General features: G+C 46.2%; 2 protein-coding genes across 4 annotated transcripts; one reads left to right on the plus strand and one right to left on the minus strand.

Moving 5' to 3' along the window:
* Positions 1–2474: 2474 nt before the first annotated feature.
* Positions 2475–4867, minus strand: LOC4576357 (basic helix-loop-helix neural transcription factor TAP). The gene has a single exon (XM_001237734.2). It carries the CDS (start codon positions 4485–4487, stop codon positions 3093–3095), a length of 1395 nt encoding a protein of 464 aa, XP_001237735.2. The 5' UTR covers positions 4488–4867; the 3' UTR covers positions 2475–3092.
* Positions 4868–21376: 16509 nt separating this feature from the next.
* Positions 21377–23904, plus strand: LOC1276599 (differentially expressed in FDCP 8 homolog). 3 transcript variants are annotated; one of them, XM_315962.5, is made up of 5 exons: positions 21377–22563; positions 22636–22800; positions 22860–22904; positions 22980–23446; positions 23521–23904. In XM_315962.5, exons 1-5 carry the CDS (start codon positions 21819–21821, stop codon positions 23734–23736), a joined length of 1638 nt encoding a protein of 545 aa, XP_315962.5. In that variant the 5' UTR covers positions 21377–21818; the 3' UTR covers positions 23737–23904. The 3 variants fall into 3 exon arrangements, with proteins under 3 accessions (XP_315962.5, XP_061501305.1, XP_061501306.1); XM_061645321.1 differs by having other exon boundaries at positions 21404–22563; positions 22860–23446; XM_061645322.1 differs by having other exon boundaries at positions 21458–22563; positions 22980–23904.
* Positions 23905–24441: the final 537 nt, after the last annotated feature.

The raw sequence follows: 24441 nt of genomic DNA on the forward strand, positions 1-24441 counted from the left end.
TGGATTAGTCTGACCCGTACAAAAATAACCTTTTGTGTTCCTTAACGAGACTTTTGATACATAATACACTTCCAGTTTTCTAGTTTGTTTTTTAAAGACTTGTAACCTTCAATGGATGCGGCACTGTCTCTTACATGTCATGAGAATGACACGGAACAATCCATCGTGTCACAGAAAAATTCGTTGCTTTTCAAACCACTTTTACTTTTTTACCCTTTATAAATTATTCATGTATTGCAAAAAGTACTTTCAGCATGAATAATGTGTCGTCCCATATGATGGGAGAGTTAGAGTAGGTCGTGTACGGGACTGGAGCGAGGGCAATCACAACCGATCGTTGATTGATGAAGAATCCGCTCACCAGCATTTCGTAAAAATCATCAATATTTCCGAAAGCGAAAGCTAGGAAAGCAGGCAGTGCAATTAGGATTTGCCTGATTTTGTCGGCATGTCGGAAGGGCGTCTGAATCGTTAACGATCTACACCACAGGTGGGTTATTCATGAAGGCCGTCGGAAACGGCGTTGTAGCAGTGGACAGTTTGTCTAATGTGTTGTACTGTTACTGTTTCTGAAAGGAAAGTTTAGTGGCCGTTGTTTTTTTTCCCTTGGCTAACAAAGTTAGCTAACAAGCAGCACCCAGTGTAGAAGGGATGGAACGGAACGGGTATCATCAATCAGCTACGTTTAGCCAGTTTGTCACGGGGACGGGCGCCAAAGGAAGGACTCAAAAAAAAGAGCGAAAGGACAAGAGAGAGAGCGAGATTTATGTGCTGCTCTGCAGTGCGCGCGCGCGCACGCTGTCTAACGAGCGCGAGGGATGCTTTATCCACCACCCCGGGGGTTGAACAACGGGGACGAACACAATGGCTATAAAAATAATAGTAGTGCCGAGAAGCACATTCAATTGCCCAAAAACCCTCGAGAAAGCGCAGCACAGTCGGGTTGGCAGTCGGGTTGTTTAGGTAGGGGCCGGGGGTTGGCTCGAGCCATTCTAGTCCCGACCCCGAGAACCCCCCGAGGTGTTGAACGGCGGATTATTCGCATAATTCGCGTCCGCTTGACAGGCAGAGAGAGAGAAAGAAGGACACAAGTAAGGGATGCAGAGACGAAGAGGGATCAAACGAACGAAACAAGGACCCGCAAGGACCAAGCGCGTCTACTGGCGCTTGTCCGTCACTCGTGCTGGCTCGGCACAGGACCAGCAGGCTCCGTGTGCGCCTGTGATTTAAATGCGACCCCTTAGCTGCGTGCACAAACCCGATCGGATGACGTTTTGTACTGTTTGTTTGCTTCGGGTAATTGTGATGAATTGGGGAGTTTTTCTTCTTGCCGGCGCACGTTGAAATTTGAGTTCGAGCCGTTTGGCTGCTGCTGCAGTTGCTGCTGGACAGGTTTCAGATTTAAAGGGACCAGCACCAGGATAACACTTCCAGCAAGCTGAGGGAGAGTGTCCTCCTGCTTTGTCTTGCTTTTATCCACCCGTAACCCAATGTACCTTCAGCCGTTCGCTCACTTCTAGCGGGTGACAAGCGCAATGAATGTTTGATTTCCTTCCCATTCATCGACGATTCAAAGTCATTGTTTGGACATTGTGGCACTACCCCAGCTTTTGTGGCCGGGGTTTTACGGAGGGGTGGCGACTCGCTTGGCCACGCTGAAACAGTGGAGTTAAGTGTGTGTGTGTGTTAATGTGCAAAACGAATCGCGTGACATTGCGATTGGCATCAGCCGATTAGAACGGTTCACAAATTATTCGCCTAAAATTGAAAGCAAAAACAACGACACAGCTAGGATAATAAGCACATAATAAGGTCATCATGCGAGAAAGACTTCACTTCATACGAAACGTGTTGTTTTTTTTTGCATTTTGGTAATGGTTGGCGTTAACCGGTGTTTTATTTTTATTATTCAATTTATTTCACTTCTTTTCCTTCTACTCTGCGCTCACTAAAAACGTGTTAAAAATATATTGCTTACCTACTCGTGTATATGGATAAAAGTTTCCCACGGGCACCTGATTCATCGAAGAGCACTTATTACGCTATAACTCTCCAGTTTTGGTCCAGTGTATGCTAATGTATGTATATATATATATACTTATATATGGCTTTGTATTTCATGAAGGCAATGTTGCAAACAGAACCGTCAAAACAGGAAGGGATCGATTTGAAGCAGCAAAATGAACGCCTTTTAATGCATCAAATCGGTCCAGTATGTGTCGATTTGTGAGCGGAGATTTACACCAAACTGGTGTAAATGTCATGCCAAAATCGTCTGCATTTTAACTCCCTGTTGGCTTGTTGTGGTACGTCTACTTTATCTTGTTTTCACTAACTTGACTAGTTAAATCAGACCATCGTTGCGTTAAAATATAGGAATATGCCTCACAAGATAGCAAACAGATCGTTTTGCCTCACACGCTCAAACTGTGACTGCTAAGTGGGGCAAAACAAGTTGTCTACTCAACAGAATATAAAGGTTTTATAAAATGTTTATTGCTACGAAAAAGACAACCATTCTGGAAGGAATTAGAAGTGGTGAAGTGAAAGTGAAGAGTGAGTTATGAAAAATTATATGAAAATAAACATCAAAGTCTGCGTACGATTCTAGAAGAAGTGTCTAAAAACATGAAAATCATTGGGGAACATCAGAAATGATAAAAACGTAAGAGAAAACATGTAAAAATATTAAGAATAAGAGAAAACAAAGACAAAATGAATCTAAGAAGAAAAACAAAACAACAAACAATCACCAACAGAAAAGGTACTGCTGCTCGTAATTCGTTCCAGCGTGGTTGTAAATCGATGCAAACGATTGAACAAACGAAACATGCCTGACCACTACGACCGATAACTACGTTTTGGGGATAAAATCGCCATTGCTTTGTGACTACAGTGACTACAAAACAATCGCAATTCTATCGCCACCCTCTCACAAAAAAACAACGTGATTTGAAGCCTATCCTACAGAGTTATTGTACGTCTAGAATTGCTTTTTAAAACACTTGCTCGCTTGTATCACCGTGTGTTTGTGTGTCTGTCGTGTTTAAACCTTTTTAAACCTAAAACAAACGATCTTCCGAAAATCGATCCTACGCAACGGTCGCCCCGCCAAAGTCGTCGAAGATGCCCGAATCTAGCGCAGTGTACGGGGTGTCCCCATTGCCTTCGCGCCACGGTGGCGTCTGGTTGTAGAAGCTGCTGCTGTAGTGCATCGTCTGGCCGGGGACGCTTCCAGGAGGTGAGTGACGTTGCTGCTGCTGCTGTCGACCGATCATGTCTGGACAGGCGGCTACAGGTCCAAACTCGGTCATTCCATTCGCCGCAGGGTAGTAAGCATCGCGCGTGTAACCCTGTCCAGGCTGTACGTTTGATGGCGTTGGAGCTATCGAGCTCGCTTGCCGGATACCGTTGTGATGATGATGGAGCGGATGCTGCGACGCAACTGGCTGCCCGCGGGCTTGCTGCTGGTGAGGATATGGGTCGGCTGGGTACGGCCCCGTCTGCTGTCCCACTGCTGGCGACCGTACGGTGCAGGCCGCATCGAAGGCACCACGGAATAGGTTGTAGTTTTGCTTGGAAAACTGTCCCGCCTGAGGCGTTGCCGACGGCAATCCCATCTCCCCAGGGGCGGTCCCTCCAACGACCGCACCGTACTGCTGCATGCTGCTGTAGAAATCTCCCGCCGTAAAGGCCGCTCCCCAGTGATGGTGCTGCCCAGCCGGCGGTGGGTTAATGAACATCGCGTCAAACAGCTCCTTATTGATGCGCTCCCCGCTCAGCGTCAAACTCTGCAGCTTCTCCAGGTCGAGCTGTATCGAGCCGTCGAGATCGAGCAGCTGCACCAGCGAGAAGATGTAGTTGTACGCAAACCGCAGCGTCTCGATCTTGGTCAGCTTGGTGTCCTCCGGGAAGGTGGGCAGCGTTAGCCGCAACCGCTCGAGCGCTTCGTTCAGCGTGTGCATCCGGTTCCGCTCGCGATCGTTCGCCTTCAGGCGACGAACCCGCTTGATGCGCATCACCTGCGTGGGGCTGCGGTTGCGCGTGATGCGGCTCTTGCCCATGGCGTACTTGCGCTTCGGTTTTTGCTCCATCTCGCCCTCCGCACCGCCGGGGGCCGGTTTCACTGGGGTGGAAGTTTGTACGCCAAGCGACGGACAGAACGATCCGGCAGCGTCCTGTTTGTTGCCGGCTGCCATCGTCGCCTTGTCGCGGAGCGACTGACGGCCACGCTTTTTCGCTGGAGGTAGCGTGTCCTGGTCCGGGAGCAGCATATCTAGCGGCACTCCGACTGGTGGAGCCGGGACGACGTGCGGTGCGATGGCAACATGCTCGAAGTTTAGCTTGCGCGGTGCCGGCTGCAGACATCCGGCAAACGAAAGGTCTCCCGCGCACGATTCGTAGCTCTTCTCGAACCCACTGTCCTCCGACGTGTAGTCGTCGAAGTCTTCAAACGAACGATCGTCAAACCCACAGTACGAGGACATACTGTACGGTGGAGGAACAGCTTCTTCGTGGGGGCAGGGACACGGCACGACAAGGACCTCTGACACTCTGAGAAAACACTTTGTACGGCTACGATCATACGGTCATAATGTCACTGTTAGGCACTACAATTAGTGTTGCTTACTCTATTTACTAACACTCTTTCACACACACACAAAATAAGCGCACACGCTCGCTTACTATTCTTCATTCGTCATTTACACTATCCTCACCGACTGACGCATTCTTTGGTGCGCCCCGGGGAAAACTCTTCAAACTGTAAGCTTCGAGTGGAAAACCTAAAAATACACACACGCGCTCCGCGCACCGTTCCGTACGCTACCGGTAACGAACACCAAATACGCACCCGGCTGGCAGGGTTGAAAAGTTTTATAACACCACCAACCGGCACCGGCAGCAAACCAAAAAAAAAGGACTCGCTTTCGTTCTCCCTTTCTCGCTCACGCTTTGCCACCGTTTTCCCTTTCCCGTCCCGTTCGGTGTGCGCACACTTTCCGATCCCTTTTTCGAGCCCGTTTTCTAGACAGGCAGGCCCGGTGTGCACCCGCGTTCGAAGTGTGCGTCCTATCAGTGGCGTTTGTTTTTCCCCCCTCGGGATTTTGCTGCCTTTCCCTCGCACAGTTGGGTGTCTCGTTTTTGCACACACTCATGCCCAGTAGCGTTATGTCGCTCCTTCTCTCTCTCTCTCGTGGCTGACGCACTTTTCTGCGTCTGTGTAGGGAAACTCGTGCTCGTTAGGAGTGTAGTGTAGCGCTTTCCTACCTTTTTCCTTGCCCTTTTTTCCTTGGCCCAGGGTGGATGGAAATCAAAGGGAAGTGCCAGCAACCCCTCGTTCACTTGTTTCAGTAGTATTCAATTGTTCCACGCGTGACATGGCCGCTGGTACAGGTCAGTGCCGGTGGGGTGTGTGGGCTGCTGCTGCGTCCTTGAGCGTAAGGAGTAATGCGTTACAGTGGTGTGTTAATTATTTATACTAAGACAAAATTCAAACTAACACAAATTGGGCCATACGTTTTTGGGGTTTCTACACTTTATTTCATGATAAAAATTGAAATAGATAGAGGTTTCAGCAGTTTTATATTAAAAAACTTGTTTATATTCAAATTTAAATGGGACTATAGATATATTCCTAATTTCCGAGAATTTATTCACTTGCAAATTACATATTTTAAGAACTTAAAATGAATGATTTTGTTACAAATGATGATTGTTTGTGAAATTTTTATCACGATTTTTTAATTACTCGGTTATCTTCAGCATAATTGTTCTAATTGACAGAAAAGTACAGCTTGTACTTAATATAGACAGAGTAACACATTGACAACATTTAGTGGTAATTTAAAAAATCGAAGAAAATTTAATAAAACATTCAATTTGAATGTTAAAACTGATGAAAGAAAGAAATATTTGCATTTTTTGAGAAATAAGAAAATAAAAAAAGATAAACTTCAAACCTGGAAATGAGACTACAAAACTATTTTTCAATCAATGGATTTGCGTACTGCAATGCTTATTAGAATATAACACTTAAATAACATGATGTATAAAGAAATAACTTGATTAATTACCAATGGACCTGAAAGGCAGATACTAGAGCAAAACAGTAGCACCTCCGAATACACGAATACCGAATACACAACACATAAGAGAATCAAAGTAGATATAATAAATTACAAGTGTACTAACCATCAAGGCCTCCGCTAAGGAATCAAATCACTTGTTTAGACTTTTTCTGTGACTGAAAACATGATTTCTTGGATTACGAATAAAGCAAAGCCGAACATCGACGCCAAATTTTAGTCTAAAGCGATCTTTAGACGAAGGAATGTGATAGAAATAGACAAGCACGGTGTAAGCATATGATGTATTGGATTATCAAAATAATTCCGTAATGGCACAAACGATTCAGACTTGGAAAATTACAGATAATGTTGGTAGTACATCCACAGCAGAAATTCGCATAATCGCTTTTAGTATCTCAGCTATCTTTGTGTTATAGTAAACCAAATGGTTATGGTAAACAAGTCTTAACTCCTGGATTGTAACGAATACTGTTCTGCGATGAAACGTTCGTCATAATTGAATAAATCGACAGAGTTTTGGGGCGAAAAGATCATGCTGCTCATAAAGATCATTTAACATAAACAGCTTAGTATGGAGTGTTATGATCTGCTGCAACAAAGCAAACGGATTACTTCAGAATACTATCCGTTCCAATTTCCATCTCTGACCTGACTGATTAAAATTGCAATGTTACGGATGAGCCAGTCCCGTGGTCCAGTCGCCAATTCGTACGACTTGACAACATGCCCGTGTTGGATTCAAGCTTTGTATGGACCGTGGCCCCGATACTGACTATCCTGCTATGAGTTATCAAATAGTCATTGATAGACAAGCCCATTAGTGGTAAAGGTCGTCCGCAGACCGACTACGGTGTGCCAAAGAAGAAGAAAATGAAGGTACGGACGAACACCCTAATCGAAGCAAGTCCAAAAAACGCTCAACCACACACACTTATACAGCCACCACTGTAGTACGGCAACCGGTGTCCAAACCGGGGTCGCTTTGTAATGCAAAGCAAAACCCTGCCCTTTAAAAAAAACTTCCCGAACGCCGTAACCCCTCACCCGAACGGCGTAGCTATCAAACCCCCGGCATCAATCCAATTTCCACCAATTGGGTGGTGAGGAAAATGTTGTTTTGATGTGCCGTCTAGTTTTCCCTCCCGAGTGCCCGCCGATTCTCGAATGCTAATCACGGAAGCAGTAGCGAGCACTGAGGGTGCACCGAATTTGGGAGGTCGTTTGGTCGTGTCCAGCTCAGATGATGTCTCAAGATGAATCCGCTGTGGTAGAATGAAGAGACGCACCTCCTTACACCGTTCGGTAGCCGTTTGTAGCAGAGGGAGTCTTCCTGTTATCGCCCCTGGCCGATTCTGCTACTGCTGCTACTGCTAATGCTGCTGCTAATCTGTGAGGATTTATCTCGCAAAAACAGGGACGTGCTTTGTTCGGTGGGCAGTCGTTACACTGCTTACGCTGCAGGATATTCAATCAGAGTGCATGCCCACCCACCGGTGCAAGAAGAAGGTGATAGTTATCGAATTTTAATGGTACCGCGCTATGCTGTGTGGCCGGCCCGGGTGACAAATGATTTGTAAAGCCTAACTGGTATCTAGTCGGAGGAGAAGGAAACTTCGGTTTTTCATACGATTTATGGACGGGTTTAGTGGGAGAGTATTTATGTTAAATGTTTAAAATAGCAACAGCAAACTCTGCTTTTCCAAGCTAAGCAGCGCCGTTTTGAAGAGTCAGACGAACAGCTGCTAGAGCAGCTTTCTCAGTCGGGGGACACCCGCTTGTTCTACAGGAGATTGAAGTAGGCACGGAGCGGGTTTGCTCCTGGATTGCGGAAGGAAATCTCCTGGCGGACGAGCGGGAGGTGATCGAAAGGTGGAAGTGCTGCTACCAAGAACAGACAACTACCACAGCAGCAGTACAGCAGTAACAACAGCGAAAGCATCGGCGCAGACGACGAGGTGCCCCCACCATCTCTGGATGAGATTGCCAGCGCCATCAAGCAGCTTAAGAGCAATAAGTCTGCCGGCAGCGATCCACCACCGACCAAATTCTCACTCTATTCTCAGATCCTCCAGAAGTGCCGAGAGCGCTAGATCCCAACGCACCACCTGTTCATCGAATTCAAGTCGACCTACGACACCATAAACCGGAAGGAGCTATGGAGCATCATGCAGCGGTTCCCTGGGAAGTTGATCCGGCTGTTAGAGGCCACCATGAACGGCGCCATCAAGCAGCTTAAGAGCAATAAGTCTGCCGGCAGCGATCCACCACCGACCAAATTCTCACTCTACGGCAGATCCTCCAGAAGTGCCGAGAGCGCTAGATCCCAACGCACCACCTGTTCATCGAATTCAAGTCGACCTACGACACCATAAACCGGAAGGAGCTATGGAGCATCATGCAGCGGTTCCCTGGGAAGTTGATCCGGCTGTTAGAGGCCACCATGAACGGGGTGCAGTGCAAGGTGAGAGTATCGAACTTGACGTCGGAATCGTTCGAATCTCACAGGGGTCTGAGGCAAGGTGACGGACTCTCCTGTCTGCTCTTTAACATCGCCCTGGAAGGTGTCATTCGAGGCGCGGGGCTAGACAACAACATCTGTGGCGCGACATCTTGGTCCGGTCTCTCCAATTTCTTGGCTTCGCGGATGACATCGACATCATCGGCAGAACAACCGGGAAGGTGTGTGAGGCGTACACCCGACTCAAACGCGAAGCAGCAAGAATTGGATTGAGATTCAATGTGACGAATACGAAGTATCTGCTTGCCGGTGACTCAGACCATCTGGGAAGCAGTGTATTAGTTGACGGCGACAATCTCGAGGTAGTAAAGGTTTTCTGCTATCTCAAGAGGTAGTTACTTCGGACAACGACATCAGCAGCGAAATCCGGAGACGCATTGTTCAGGGGAATCGGGCATACTATGGGCTTCACCGACTGCTGAGATCCAGAAGACTTCAAGCCCGCACGAACTGTCAGATATATCGCACATTGATTCACCCGGTGGCCCTCTATGTACACGAGTCCTGGACCATTGTTCGAGCATGGAGCGTGGAGGAGAAGGACGAACCGAGCATCCTGACGCTGGCGAAGCATGTCATGAGGATGCCGGACTCATGTCCCACCAAGAAGGTGTTCGACAGCGATCCCCAGTTCGGCACAAGACGCAGGGGAGCACAGCGAACTCGATGGCTGGACCAGGTGATGCGAGACCTGACGGAGATCGGGTGTCTGCATGGATGCGAGGCTGCAGCCAGCAACCGAGCATCCTGGAGAATGATTGTTGACCGGGCCATGTCACATTGACGTGCTCTATTGTGAGCAGGCCAACAAGAGAGAGAGACAGAGAGTTTAAAATAGCAACTGCACTACCTTTCCCCCCCCCCCCCATCGACTCAACCGATGCCGGTGCAACACCTTCACCATCCATCATAAAGTGATCCTTGTCGAATCTTCACACCAATCTTCCGCTGCCAGTGTTGTTTGAATGCGTCCTTCCAAACATGCGTAAAATTTACAACTATTTAGCTCGTGTTCGGCAATAGAAAAAATGGCAAACCTTTTTTTCCTCTATCTCTCCGCTCTCCTTTTCCCCTTGGTCCTTCAAATTGCCTGCCGACAAGTAATGAATCAAACTGGCAAAAAAACCCTTTTTCGGCATTCATCGACCCTTGAAAAAAGACATCCAAAGGCGGTACCGGATCAATGAAAATTGTTTGATCTTCGAACCCCGAGTTTCTGGCCACCGTTTCTACGCGCTCACGCGCGCATTCAGAAGTCGTCGGTTTTGATTTTTTGTGCCACATCCTACTTTTTTTGTGTTGGTATCGTTGTTTGGTCCCTGGAAACCCTTTTTTTGTTGCTGTCTTCTATTTAACGCTTCGAGGTCACAATTTGCACGTTTCCCCTTTGGCGGAAGACTCTCCGCTCCGTGGTCGCAGGTTAATCGATATCGGGTGTTGGATCGGACCGTGGTCCCGTGTTGCGGGCCGGTCCGTTACGGATCGCGTTCGGTTGGGCTGTGTGTAAAGTGTGCCATTTGTCGGCACTGCAAAACCCTTTTGGCCATGGTTTGGCAGGAGGATGGGTTTTTCAATTTTTGCGACTTCTTTTTTATGCCACCAAATAGAATAGAAGATTGATTCGTTTCGGAATGTTTGCTTGGCTTGTATTTATCTTTTTTTCTCTCCAGCCGGTCGCTTACAAGCCTTTTACTCCGATTTTTTCCCTCCGTTCTGCGCACCAAACACCGCTGCCAAAATGTGTCCGTATGCGTGGCGAAATTTTATTTGATTTTATTGCACCGTGCACCGTGCGAAAATGGGGCAGCAAAGTAATTGAAGGTGATAAATCGATCGACGAAAGCAGCGCAGACAGATGCTTCCCTTCGCGTTGCAGCTTGCAAACTGTCACGCTTGCAGACGCTGCATTTGGATTTTTTGTTTTGCTTCAAACCCTTTTTTCGAAGCTAAGCTGATAGGTTTGCGGTAGATGGAAAGATGGAAGGATTTTCGAAGAAGGATTACTACACTTTTCAAGGGAAGCCCTTCTCTGGCCACACAGACAATCCTTTAATCCTTTCGACACCCTGACACCTACCCCGTTCACAGGCTAACACTTTCCTTGCTGGTTTCTGCTGCCTTCAGTGATGAAATGAATTCACTTTCACTGGAAGGATGGTGAGGGTGGATTAAAAAGGATGGACAAAACGTGCCTCTAAACGGTGATCCGGTGATTGAGACCGACCGGGCAGATGAGATTGCTTGACCGATGAAGGAGGAGTAATACGGTCTTGCTCTCATGTGTCCTGTAAAAAAAACAAACAAACAAACTCACAATTACAGCGTGCGGATGGCTTGAACAGAGCGCTAACTAAGTGAGAACACGTGCAAAGCTCGCTTCCCCGCTTCGGTTTGTAAAACGCACCACCACGCCACCACGGCAAAGGTAAATTGCTCGCACGTGTCCTCGTGTATACCAGCACACGTAGAGGCGAAATCGATCCGGAAGGTAAGCAACAAATGCAAGCTCACACACACACACAGTGCAACAATTGAACAGCCGGGTGCGAGTGAGTAAAAAAGGTGGAAAAATGCGCCGCGGAAAACGGAAATGGAAAGTTGCCGCGTCAGCAGCGTGTGTTGTTAGCAGGGGACAGAAAGGGCGGAAGGAACCGGCAAAACAATTATGAGCTTCGATAAGGATGATCTTGTTCATTGGAAGACTTCTGGCTGTCTCTTCCACCCGTTCGAATGGTGTCTAGGTCCGGGAACGGCGCACACTCATTACTGTTATTATTATGATAATTTTGGGCTTTCGCTTCCTCTTCCGGCACCTCATTTGCATACGCAAGGAAGTGTTCCGGGAGGTTTGGTTCCGGGGTTCCGGGGAAGGATTAAGCGATTCTGTTTGTCAGGTAACACTTAACTGTTGCTGAAACTTATAGATCTTTGAAGGATGATTTTTGTGCTAATGGTTTTCAAAATGCAGTCTACAAATGGCGTACATTATAGCATTATCTGGAAAAGAGGCTTGAGGTACGGTCAAGACATAAAGTGTAATGTTAAAATGTGCGATATTATAACACACTCTTATCACAATTAACATCCCTAATGGGTTGATATTCTTCTATGCAGTCGGTCATAGTGTTCCAGGACCTAATCCAGGTTCAGTTAGATTCTCTCTATCACACATTAATATTAATTTGTGTCCATAATTGCATGAATTTTGCGCTTTAATTTTATTCTAAATTCATGACGAAAGACACTACAATTATCTCTTTCACTTGTTGGTCTGCTCACGATAGAGCACGTCTTCGTGACATGGCCCGGTAATCAATCATCATTCTCCAGGATGCTCGGTCCCTGGCTGCAGCCTCTCATCCTGCAAGAGAGAGGCTGCAGTCGCTGTCGAACATCTTGGGGGGCATCTCATGTCATGCCCCAGCCATTGTATCCTGCCAGCCTTCGCCACCGTCAGGATGCTCGGTTTGCCGTACTGCTCAACAAGCTCGAGATTCATCCTTCCCCTCTACGCTCCATACTTGAACACACCGCCAAATGGTCCAGGACTCGTGTCCGTAGAGGACTACCGGGCGAATCAATGTGCGATATATCTCACATTTAGTGCGGGTTTAAAGTTTTCTGGATCTCTCAGCAGTCGGTGAAGCCCAAAGTATGCACGATTGCATCCCTACACAATGCGTCTTCGAATTTCGCTGCTAATGTCGTTGTCCGAAGTAATGACCGTGCCGAGATAGCAGAACTTCTTTACTACCCCGAAAGTCACTACAATTATAGCTCAAATTCGCAAATTGTCTAGTCAAGCGTAAGACTTAACCGTTATGGATGGAAATCTCCTATGAACTGGCGAATGAGGACTTGTAGATAAATTAATCCTTATCCTTACAAAAGATAAACTAACCATATGGACATCACTATTTGCACCAGCAATAGATCTTGTTGTTACAGATTCCCAGGACCATATGAACCTATAAGTCCTGGCCAAGACCAATTATAGGATCTTTCACCTAAGATAGCTAATAAGTACTCAGTTTGTCTCAACCACAAAAGTGCAAGACACATATGTTGATAAATAAATGATAAATAATTACAATTGCTGCCTTAATCAGAATTTAAAAGGATTTTAATCAGATAACTTTTAGGTTCATTTATAGATTATATTGTACGGATGGATCACGTGTAGATCATACTTCATTCATTTAAGCGTCATCTGTTTGACGCTTCTCAATCATCTCATCATCGAACTTCCAGTTACGGTTGTTCCCAGTTACGGTACTTGGTTTAAACTAAACCAAGAACAGATCACATTTTGGTCTAGATGACCCGCTATACTCCAAAAATCTGTTCTTGGGATCCTGTGCTAGTGTATATCGATTCTTCGCTTAAGTTGTATTTTATGCAGGGATCTTCCCATTTTACGATGAGTAGCAACGGTGTGGTTGGTCCGAGTAAAGGTCTGACCAATCGCAAAAAGCCCAACACAAATTTGTGCGCTACAATATTATCCAAACGAATCTAAAACAGAAGCACCTATCATACATAGACAGTTGTTCTGTTGCTATCTGTTTAGTCACTTACAGAATTATTTGTTTACACTTTCGGTAGAGTAAGCTACCTGCAAACAGTTCATTTGCTATGTGTACTCACTCCCACCAACATATGTAAACCCCTTCTCCCTAACCCCCCCACCCTCTCCCCCACGAGTCATAGCAAATAAAAATGAAATTAATAAAGTATCTGCCTGCGCCAGCCAAAGTCAACAGATAGGCAGCACGGTGTAAGTGTGAAGTGTTGGGCACCTGTAACCGTTTGGTTGGTGTAAAAATGACCCCTCGCGATGAGGCAGGGGAAAGGTAAACAGCAACATTGGAACATATGCTACGGCATATGTAATGCAAACTGTGTTTGTGAGCCTGCAAACAGCAGCAGCAAGCCATGGTGGACAAACAGAGGCGACAAACGATCGCGTGCCATGCAAAGCAAAGCATGCTTTGCGCGCTCCAATCGTCACGAGCACGAAGGCAAATGCTCCGTTTTTGGAAATGGTTAGAAAGCTAGAAAGGAGCGATGAAAGCAAGCACACATCCCTTGGTAAGGGTGCTTAAAAAGTAACACAAATTATAAATGAACGAGCCGCGAGCTGCTCTGGCGACGGTTTTATTAATCATAAAAATATGATTCTTACCGCCTGTCCTTTATACACACGCACATACACACAATGAAGGAGATGATTACCGTAGTGACATTTAAATCCCACTCGAAAAACCCGACTGGTTCAAGTGGTTGGCCACAGAATCTGCTCCTTTTTTTTGTTTCGCCCCTTTTCGGTCCGTTGTTTAATGTCCTTTCGTGCTGCACTAAAGTCCCGCACTTTTTGCACCTCGAAGATGCTTCGGTTCCAACATCCAAACCAAACCGAATCAGGCGCATCGAAATCTTTACACCAACCCTCACCCCCTTGTGTGTGCGTGTGTGTGTGTGTGCGTGTGTGTAATGTGTTGTTTGGGGGTCTGTAGATGAAAATTAATTTGCATACTATTTATATCCATCCAGTGGCCTTTTCCCGCTAACGAAACGGTTGCGCACAGTGAAGGACGCCTTTCTCCACTATGAATTCCTGTTTGTTTGCCACTCGGTGCGTCTCTGCTTCCCCTTATTTTATCCTACTACCACTATCACCGGCGCTGCCCGCTGCCGATGGCGAACTGTTCCCGTGAGGATGCAACCCGAGGCCCATAAATTATACGTTGTTTTGGCAGACGCAAATAAACATGAAAAATTTAATTTATGCAAACGATTCGGGTTCATTTGCCGCCCGGGCCCCGGGATGTACCCTTGCGCCGAAAATGCAAGCAGGATGCAGGAGCAGCTTAGATTAGACCAGCCTTCGTCCTGATGTGTGATTCTTCTCGGACTCGTAAAAATTGCCAAAGCAGGAAGGCCAAATCGCTGCAATGATAGAAGCAAATCATAAAACAAAATACAATTCGTTGGTACAGTGTCCTTTGCTGCCGGATGCTTCGGTGGCCACGCGATGCATTTTGTGCGATGCCTCCGCTACCGTACGTTACTGCGCGTACAACAGCGCTGGGAGTGATTTGAATAACAATCGTCACCAGTAATGAACCTGGCTTTTTGGTTGTCTGCATTGACTTTGGTGCGGTAATTTTTCACGAATCCTCGTCCAGCAAGGAAGAAGTCAGTATGCTGCTTGCCTGGCTAGAGGGAAAAATTTAATTAAAAACACTTGGTGTGGTTGGAACCGGGAAGAGCCGGTTTAGGGTGGGGACCAGCAGCAAGGGGCTACCAAATGCTCAAAAGGGACGAAGGGCGAAGGCGTTGATGCATAACAATTATTGCATTCGGTTTTATGATTGTGAAATTAAATGATAAGCCTGGATATACTCTTCCCGTTGTGTGTGTGTGTGTGTGTGTGTGTGGGGAATCGTTTGGATGATTCCAAACGAACGAAAGACTTCAACGCGATAAAGCGCGAAACCCTCCCGGGATGGGTGACGTGTTTCTGTTGTTGGGGTGCACTGTTTCGGGATTTCGCATATAATTGAATTGATATGATCACTGCTAATATTGTTAATGTGTTTTTTGGTACAAATAGCACGCTGCTGGAGATGCCTTCTGGCTGCGCTCTGTAGGTTGATTCAATTTTTTTGTTACTGCGTGTTACATATTTCTGCCCACTCGTTGCAAGTAACAGGTTGTACGACAGGACACGCCAGGACAGGAGTAAAACAAGCCCAAACAAGCAATAAATGGGGTTTAATCCTCGCGGATAAATACTTTAAAATAACACAATTTACACACTGAGCAGGGATTATTCCTCATCAGCCGGTTCGTCAACAAAAGCGACCCGGTTACGGTTTGTCAATCTTTAAGAGGAACACACACACACACACACACACACACACGAAAAAACTTGTAAAAAAACCAAAAGGGGTTTTCTGTTTCACTGTGTTGTTGTTGTTGTTGATGTTGATAATCCGTTCCGTTACAGTACACGGCCGCGCACGGGGACTCTGCGTATCAGATCAAAGAGTAGTGATTTTTATTGTTTGCCCGTACGCACTGTAAAATGTGAATAAAATTCTAATTACAAGCCTTAATCCCGGTCCAACACACACACGCGCATGCCGTGGTAATGAATACATTCAAGCGCGCTAATCCTTTCGCCTCTCTGTACCGGCACGAGTGCAGTTTGGGTCGCGGCTTTCGCGCGCTTCTCTCTCTCTCTCTCTCTCTCTCTCTCTCTCTCTCTCTCTCTCTCGTGATCCTACATTGTTTCTTCCTTGCGGGTGAAAGGAAGAAGGGGTATGGTTCCCACTCCCGGGAAAAAATTGGTATGACACGGAAAGGTATCAAAATAAATGTTACACTTTGGTCGTCCCATTGTGCGGCAGAGCCATCCGCAAACACACCGACACAACGAAACCCAGCCTCACCAGGGGGAGTGAATGTGATCAACCTCTTTCTTCTTTGGCTTTTTTTTGTTGTTGTTGGTGCTGTTCGCTTTAGCTGTTTTTCCAACCCCTGTTCCTGTGGGGTGGTGTCGGGATTTCCGGGTTTCCAGCAAACGCCAGTCAGGGCAAGCAGCAACTGTAGCAGCAATTGTGTTGGCGCAAAAGTGTATGTGCCATTTGCTCAGCTGACGCCATATGGCACCCACGTGGCAAAAGCTTCTTAGAGCGTTTCTACATACACCGAGACTGAAGGTGAGAGATGGCTGTGAGAAAATTGACAATCGGTTTCTCACGCCGGTGTGTGTAGAAGCTCTGAAAAGCGCTGAGATGAGACTTTTAAAATGATGTTGATAAAAATCATTTAAATCGCTAAAATGAAGTAAAAATAGTTCCTTTTACTTTTTAATAATATTTCTACGATTATTAGACAGCAAAAATGCTAACTATAATTGATCGATCGCTATAAACTGCCAATTCAATTTTTTCTCAGCTCCATCGTTCTTTGCATGCGAGCGTTTCTACATACACCGAGAATGCAGCTGAGAAAATAACTGACAGCATGCTTTGACAGCGACTGACAGCATTTTCGGTGAGAGAATTCTCCTCGGCATGCAAAGAACGATGGAGCTGAGAAAAAATTGAATTGGCAGTTTATAGCGATCGATCAATTATAGTTTGCATTTTCGCCGTCTAATAATCGTAGATATATTATTAAAAAGTAAAAGAAACTTTTTTGACTTCATTTTAGCGATTAAAATGGGTTTTTTCAACATCATTTTAAAAGTCTCATCTCGGCGCTTTTCAGAGCTTCTACACACGCCAGCGAGAGAAACCGGTTGTCAATTCTCTCACAGCCATCTCTCAGCTGCAGTCTCGGTGTATGTAGAAACGCTCTGCCGAGGAGAATTCTATCACCGAAAATGCTGTCAGTCGCTGTCAAAGCATGCTGTCAGTTATTTTCTCAGCTGCATTCTCGGAGTATGTAGAAACGCTCTTACCGCAGGACTCCACACAGCATAACACGGAGCGCAACATAACAACTGACAGCTTCCAAACGCTTCAATAAACGCTTGCGGAAGGAGGTGAAGTGTTTCATTACCTGTCGGTCATCGCAGTAGGTTGGTAGCTTTTCTATGAGCAATGAGCGGCCTACTAAGGATATTCAAAACATGTTACCAGCAAAGAAGCGTTTTCTGAAGCGTTTGGCAGCTGTCAGTTGTTATGTTGCGCTCCGTGTTATGCTGTGTGGAGTCCTGCGGTTAGAAAATTGTTATATTGCATTGATAGAATGAAACATATTACAAATATTTCGAATGCCAGCAATGAATACTTTTTTATGATAAATTAATTGTTTCATTTAGATGCAAACTAAGTCTTTCTTTTTTTCATTTTTCTACATCTAGGGTAACTGTACCAGTATTCGGCAGTGTACCTGTTTTCGGTAGGGTAACTAAAAACGTAAAAAAAACGCAAAAATGCGTTGAAAATCATTTGTTATTCATATACGAAATTTCACATCATTTCCTTGCATATTTTTCAAAATATCAAACAAAATGTACCGAGTTCAACATGTTACGGCAGATTTGCTGTCAGCTAACAGTTCGGCAGGTTTCGTTATTAAGATAACCAGAACAGTAAACCAATGAAAGTGTGGTCTTTATGAAAGATTCTATGCTTCTTGAATTTATTCTAGCCCGTTTAGAAATTGAAAATCACGAAAAAAATATTCCCTTCAAATGCTGCCGAAAATTGGTACACGGTAAATGCTGATTTTTTACAGATCAATGCTGTGGGCTCCTGCCGAAACATGAAACAATAACACACTTTTGATTTTGCTGAATATTCTTTCATAACAATTCATAACGCGTATGTCGACACATAAAACCACATTTTTTGTATCAAATATCACCAATTTCACTATAAATAATCCAATAACTTGAGAGAAAAATAATAATTTGTGAGCCAGTCGGAGTCGTACTCTATAGCTGTCAGACAGTCTCATTTTTCCAATGCCTACTTTGTTTGTAACTCACATCAAAGTGACTACAAAATTTGCCAGCAAAATGACCAAAATGGGCAACATAAAATTTATAATTTAAGTACTTTTCACCACCAATCTTAGGAAAGCGAGAGTTTAAAACTGTTTTAAATATTTTTGTCAACCTATTGGCATTGATTAAAACATTTACCGACCCGTATTTGCGTTGCCGAAAATAGGACCAAACTGCCGACAATAGGAACAAAAACCAAGAATCAAGAATATCTCTTAAAAATACATTTAAATCGGCAAATACAAAATAGCACAATATAATACGATAGTTTATCGTTCAAAATAACGTCCCTTTCATGAAAAGTAATAAAAATTGTAAGTGTACGAGCTGTTTTTGTGAAAGTACTGCACTAACCTGCCCAATACTGGTACATTTGCCCTACCTCCAAGAAATTGTTTCAATTTCAATTCGAATCATCCCCACTTCCCACTCTCACTTTCGTGGCAACCCAATCGCCTACTTTCGCTTACGACCAAAACTACACGTGTTTCGAGCGAACGCATCCCAGCAATCCTTGCCCACGTGTTCCGCTCACGGCTGACTTTCTCCTCGCGCACACGAGAAGCGCACCCGTTGGCTACCCGTTGTTGTGCCGCTTCCACCCCTGACGTCGAGCCTTCTGACCTCAAACGCTGCAAAATGTTTAAAATCATATCCCACTCTACACTGCGCACTGTACCATCCAGCCTGGTCTGGATTGTTAGCTACTGCTACTCTATCAAAAGTTAAACAAATGCAACTCCGCACGGGGAAGGGAAGGGTTTGCAACCCCTTTTTTTTTGTTTGGTCTGCGCCCGCCCGATGCTGAAGACGAACCGTCGGTCCCTCCTTCCTTTTGGCACCCTGTTTACCCCATCCCGGTTTTAGAGCGACAGGGAGCGGAAGGACTGCAGAAAAAAACGCACTATTTGCCGAATGGTAATGTTTATGATGCATTCAAAATCGAACCATGCCGTCCTTTTCTCGCCTTTGTGCAAACAAAACCACGCTACCATGGCTGTGACACGGGGTAGAGAAGGGGGTAACGATGATGTCATAAAATGAAGCAAAGAAAAAAAAATCGTTAACCCGCTTCACGAGCATAAAATCGTTCAAGTACAACAAAAGGTTTGACAGCGAGTAGAAATAATAGAAACTGGTGCAGGAGTGCGAGCCTTCGGCCGTTTTAATGTTAAAAAAATGATGTTAACTTTGTTTTCCGTTTGGCAAGGGTTGTAGTCCCACCGGCGTGCTTGTAGTGGAGGGATTTTTGGCGTTTTTCACTGTAGAAGAGCAGCCTGGAAGGTGCAATCGGATAGGACCCGGAGAGGGCAAGGGGCGCAATGCAAAAGCTCATAAATTTCATCACAATCATAATCGTCCGTTGTCTTTCCGTTGTCGATCCGTGGTGCTGGATTGGATTAGTTGATGGGTTAACGGATTTCGCTAGAGCTGCTTGTGCAAAACAACGCACAGCAATAAAGTATAGAAACAATACAATTGTTTTTTTTTATGATGGTGTGTCATCATGGAGTGTCGTGTTGAAGCGATTTAGTTGATCATGAAGGATGGCTGGTATACTATAAAATCCCAGCCCTCGAACGGTTCAATAACGACATTTTGAGCTGTGTAGGATTTGTAGTGGATTTGTCTGTTGGTAAATGTTATCATTTTCGGGACGCTGCGTTGAACGATGTTTACAATGAAGGTGTACAAAAACTCGTTTATAATCCACTCAATTCTAAGCATTGTTAATACGATCACTGTCCTGCTAGGTTTGTTTCTATACAAGCAGAAAAGTATTTAGTTTAGATACCTTTGATACGCACGTTTTACCATCAACTTCGGCAAGTCTCGACCGCATCAGCTATGAGCAGTTTAAACCAGTACTGCAACACCGATCGTCCCATGTAGTGATGGGAAAAATGAAGTTTTTTTCGGAATCGATTTCGACTAGCTCCGTATTTTTCTGGAATCGATTCCGAATAGTAGCTCCGGAATCAGTTGCTGGAATCGATTCCGGATTCGACTCCGGAATTGGTTCCGGAAACGGATCCAGAATCGGAATCGGCTCGAGAATTGATTCCGGAAATTGCTCTGGAATCGGAATCGGTTCCGGAATCGAATCCGGAATCGGTTCCGGAATCGAAATCGGTTCTCGAATCGGAATTGGCTTCTAAATTAGAATCGGCTTCCAAACGAAGTCAGTTTCTTCATCGCCATAAAAATAGGCGTTTGGGTCCAATCATACTACGAATTAATAACCGCAGAAATCAAAATTTTAGAGTAAAAGATCCTTTCTCATGGAGATTCTAGGACTGATTTCACTTCTGAAACTTTTTTTTTTCAATTCAAGAACTAATTCACATTCCGGAGCTAATTCTAATTTTGGAGTCAATTATGATTACGTTATCGGGGCAAATTGCAATTCCCAGGTCAATTCCGATTCCGGAGCCGATTCTGATCGCTGATGACTCGGGAATCGGCTCCGGAGTCAACTCCGGAATCGGCTCCGAATGCAACTACGGAATCGGCTCCGGAATCGGCTCCGGAGCCAACTCTGGAATCGACTCCAGAATCAACTCCGGAATCGGCTCTGAAATCGACTCCGGAATCGGAATCAGCTTCGGAATTGATTCCGAACATGGAATCGGAATCGGGTATGTCCGATTCCGAGCTCCCAGCACTAGTCCCATGCTGCTCCGCCAAAAACTGTTGCCGTTTAGGTTTGAAATTTTCGAATTGCTATTAGCGCTATCTATGGTTGAGTAGCGGTACTGCTACGGTGCAAGAACCCTGCAATGACAACCACAACGGGGAACAGTTCCAAAAAATGGAATGCCACGAGCCGAAGTGATGAGGAGTGGTGCAGATAGGACCGTTTAGGTCAGCTTAGTCTAAATACGAATTATTGAATATTTTTTCCATGATTTGGTGGATTAATTTGATATGGTGCGAATATATTTAAAATATAAAATCTTGAATTATTTAATAGAAGACTGATACCAAAGCAATGAATCGACAATAATGGAACTTTAACCTTCGTATGGAAATGATAATATTAAATTTAAAACGATTTTATAACAAACCAGCAATGGCACGTGCTGTTGAAGGGAGATTTGTCCTTGCACAAGCCCTTGTTATCCTTTCCCGCCAACACTAGCATGCTCTTTTTTCTCTCTCAGTAAGCTGGCGTGTCGTGAGATAAGAAACATGGAAAGCGGAGAAAGAGAGTCTTCTCGTTTAATCGAAGTTAGCGAAAAAGAGTACAATACTGAAGCACCACCTTGCCGCTTGCTTTCACTCGCTTTGTTTGGTTGGCTTTTGCCTTGTGGCCCTGGTAGAATTTTGCAGCAAGCAAGCAAGCAAGCAAAAAAAAGGCACATAATTTACAAACAAAAACAACCCTCGGCCAGATTGAGTCATACGAGAGGCAAGCTACCGATTAGCTGAATCGTGCGTTTCCTGGTTCACTAACACTTTACTATCTACATCAGTACAAGTGTGTAAGTTACATCTCCTGTGGATTACCCCTCTCTACAAGTGAAAGAATTTGATTAAGCTCGGAGGGGGGAAATCATTCTAAAACACTGATAAGAACAGCATGTCCGATGTTTCGCCCCAGCGAAAGAATGAGCCAGTAGGCTGAGCTCATCATTAGCCGGATGATGTAAAGTTCGTGCGTTTCCACTTTGTGTACTCAGCGATGCAGAGTACGGTGCAGAACCTCCGGGAGGGCCTCTGGAATCTACCGAGCACGGTCAACAGCCTGCTGCTCGCTGGGACACTACTGGACAGTGGCAGGGGCAGCTCGTCCGAGGAGCTTACCCGGGAACAGAAAACTCGTTCCCCCGCCGAGCGGGACGATAACAATAACGACGATGCCGAGGAAGAACCGCCGGACAGTGATCAGGAAGATGATGAGCTGCCGGAAAAGCGGACGCATGCTAGCAACCGCATGTCCGCCGAGCCCATGAGCAGTTCGGTCGGTTCGTTGCGTGCACTGTGCGATGAGCCGGAGCAGGACGAGCGGGGTGAAAAGGATCCCACAGCCACCACCACCGCCACCAACACCGCTGGTCCGGATCCGGCTGTGCTGCGTGTCAAGTGGCAACTGGTGCCGTTGGATCAGAACGCATCGCTGGTGGAGCTGTCGCAGGCAATAGACGTGTGCCGGACGCTGGTACGCTCAAATGCGTACGGGCCCGATACGGACCAAAGCAAATGGCTCGTGCGACATTTGGTGGAGCTGCGGTACCGGTATCGCGAGCTGGTTGACTTTTCGCGCGATCCGGAAGCAGTGCTGGAGGAGACGGAGGTCATTCTGGGGCATCATTTCGTGCGCCGAAAGCAGTTCCCTTTGCAGCAGCTGCAGCGCGACCGGCACCTGTACTGTGACCACTGTTCCGGAGTCATTTGGAACGTTGTGCAGGCATCGTACGTTTGCAATGGTATGTTAGCTACGCCAGGCTTTTAAATGCTTCCGCCGCACATTTAGTGTCCATTGCTTTCCATTTCATCAGACTGCTCGTTTACGGTGCATCACAAATGCTTGCGCAATGTGCTGCGTATCTGTGCGCACGTGGTCACGACGGAGCATAAGCTGCCGATCGAGTGCATCTGTCCCGAGATTGGGCTGGCCTTTCAGAAGTACACTTGCGCGGAGTGTGGAACACAGCTGAGCTACAGTAAGTTTGTGTTTGCCGACCCACGGACAAGCCCTAATGCGTACAAATTATCATTGCAGACACTTCCACGTCGATCAACTGTTTCGGACTCGAATTCAAAGCGGGTAAGTGTGTTCATTCGCGTACCCGGCAGCTAATCATACTAATCTTCTATTTTTTTTTCGCTTCCACTCGATTAGAAAAACTGAACTCAATTCAGCCCCGGCTGTGCGACTACACCGGTCTGTACTACTGTCCCGCGTGCCACTGGAACGATACGAGCATCATACCGGCACGCATCACCAACAACTGGGACTTTGTGCCGCGCAAGGTGTGCCGTGCGTCGCGGCAACAGATCAACCTGCTGCTGGCCAAACCCGTCATCCGGCTGGAGGAGAAGAATCCGCGCCTCTTCACCTTCATTCCCCAGCTGGCCGAGGTGAAGCGGGCGCGCGTGCAGCTCGGTGAAATGAAGCGATACCTCATCGCGTGCCGGCTAGCCGACGAGACTAGGCTCGTGGTGAAGCAAATCGGCAAACGGCGCCACCTGATGGAATCGATCGAGCTGTACAGTGTGGCGGATCTCGTTGGCGTAGAGGATGGGACGTTGCTGAATTATCTGCGCACGATACGGGCCACGTTCGAGCATCACATTCGAAACTGTGTGGTAAGATGGGTTGTGTTCGATAACCACGCCGTAACTGGCACGATTGTTATCGTACGTTTTTCTTTTCTTCTCAGATCTGCTCCGGTAAGGCGTACATCTGCGAGTTTTGCAACAACGATCAGATTTTGTTCCCGTTCGATGATGATGCGATTTGCTGCAACCAGTGCAATGCCGTCAGTCATCGCGAGTGCTACCAGCGCAGGAAGAGCAGGTGTGCCAAGTGTGCCCGCTTACGGCGCCGTGCTTTACAGACGCTGCGGGAACAGTTGGATCTAGAAAATGGCAACTAACCTGGAAGAGAGAGAGGGAGAGAGACAGTGAGCAAAAATCATATCATTTTTACCCTTTGAAACGGCTTCGATGTGCTTTACATGTGTGTAAGCTTTAACTCACCAGGGACAACGTGCACAGCTTCTATTGGTAGCCATCAATAAAATCACACGCCTTCGTAAAATCTATTGAGCAAGAGTAATCAAACTCCATAGCGGTCATGGCCATTATTAGGAAATTCCGAAACTCTTCTTGGGCTCAATCTTAGCCGGAAGCTGATCTCCAGTGTTCCTGCTCATGCTGATCCCGTCACTGCGTTCCACAGAGCATCCGGTTGATGCCGTTGTTTAATGTTGAGACCGTCCCACAATCTTGTAGACAGGCTATTCCTTCTCTTGCACGGATGATATTTATCAAAATTATATAAATCACCCGGTCCTGTGGTGCAGATCTCCAACTCGAGACTCCGATCCTCCGCAAGTCTGCCTCGACCTGGTCAATCCACCGTACTCGCTGCACAGCCCTCCTCTGCGTGCCTGTTGGGTCCCTTTCGATGACCTCCTTGGCTGACTTATCATTCCACCGTCTTCTCCAAGCGCTGTCTGCATCCTGAACTCCGCCGAACATGGTTAGTTCAAAAACACCAAGTGTGCACAGATCCCCTTCCAGTAAGGTCGATATATCATGTCCGTAGAGCACAACCCAGCCTTATTAGTGTCCGGTAG

This window comes from Anopheles gambiae, chromosome 2 (genome assembly GCF_943734735.2).
Source record: "Anopheles gambiae chromosome 2, idAnoGambNW_F1_1, whole genome shotgun sequence".
Taxonomy (NCBI): Eukaryota; Metazoa; Arthropoda; class Insecta; order Diptera; family Culicidae; genus Anopheles; species Anopheles gambiae.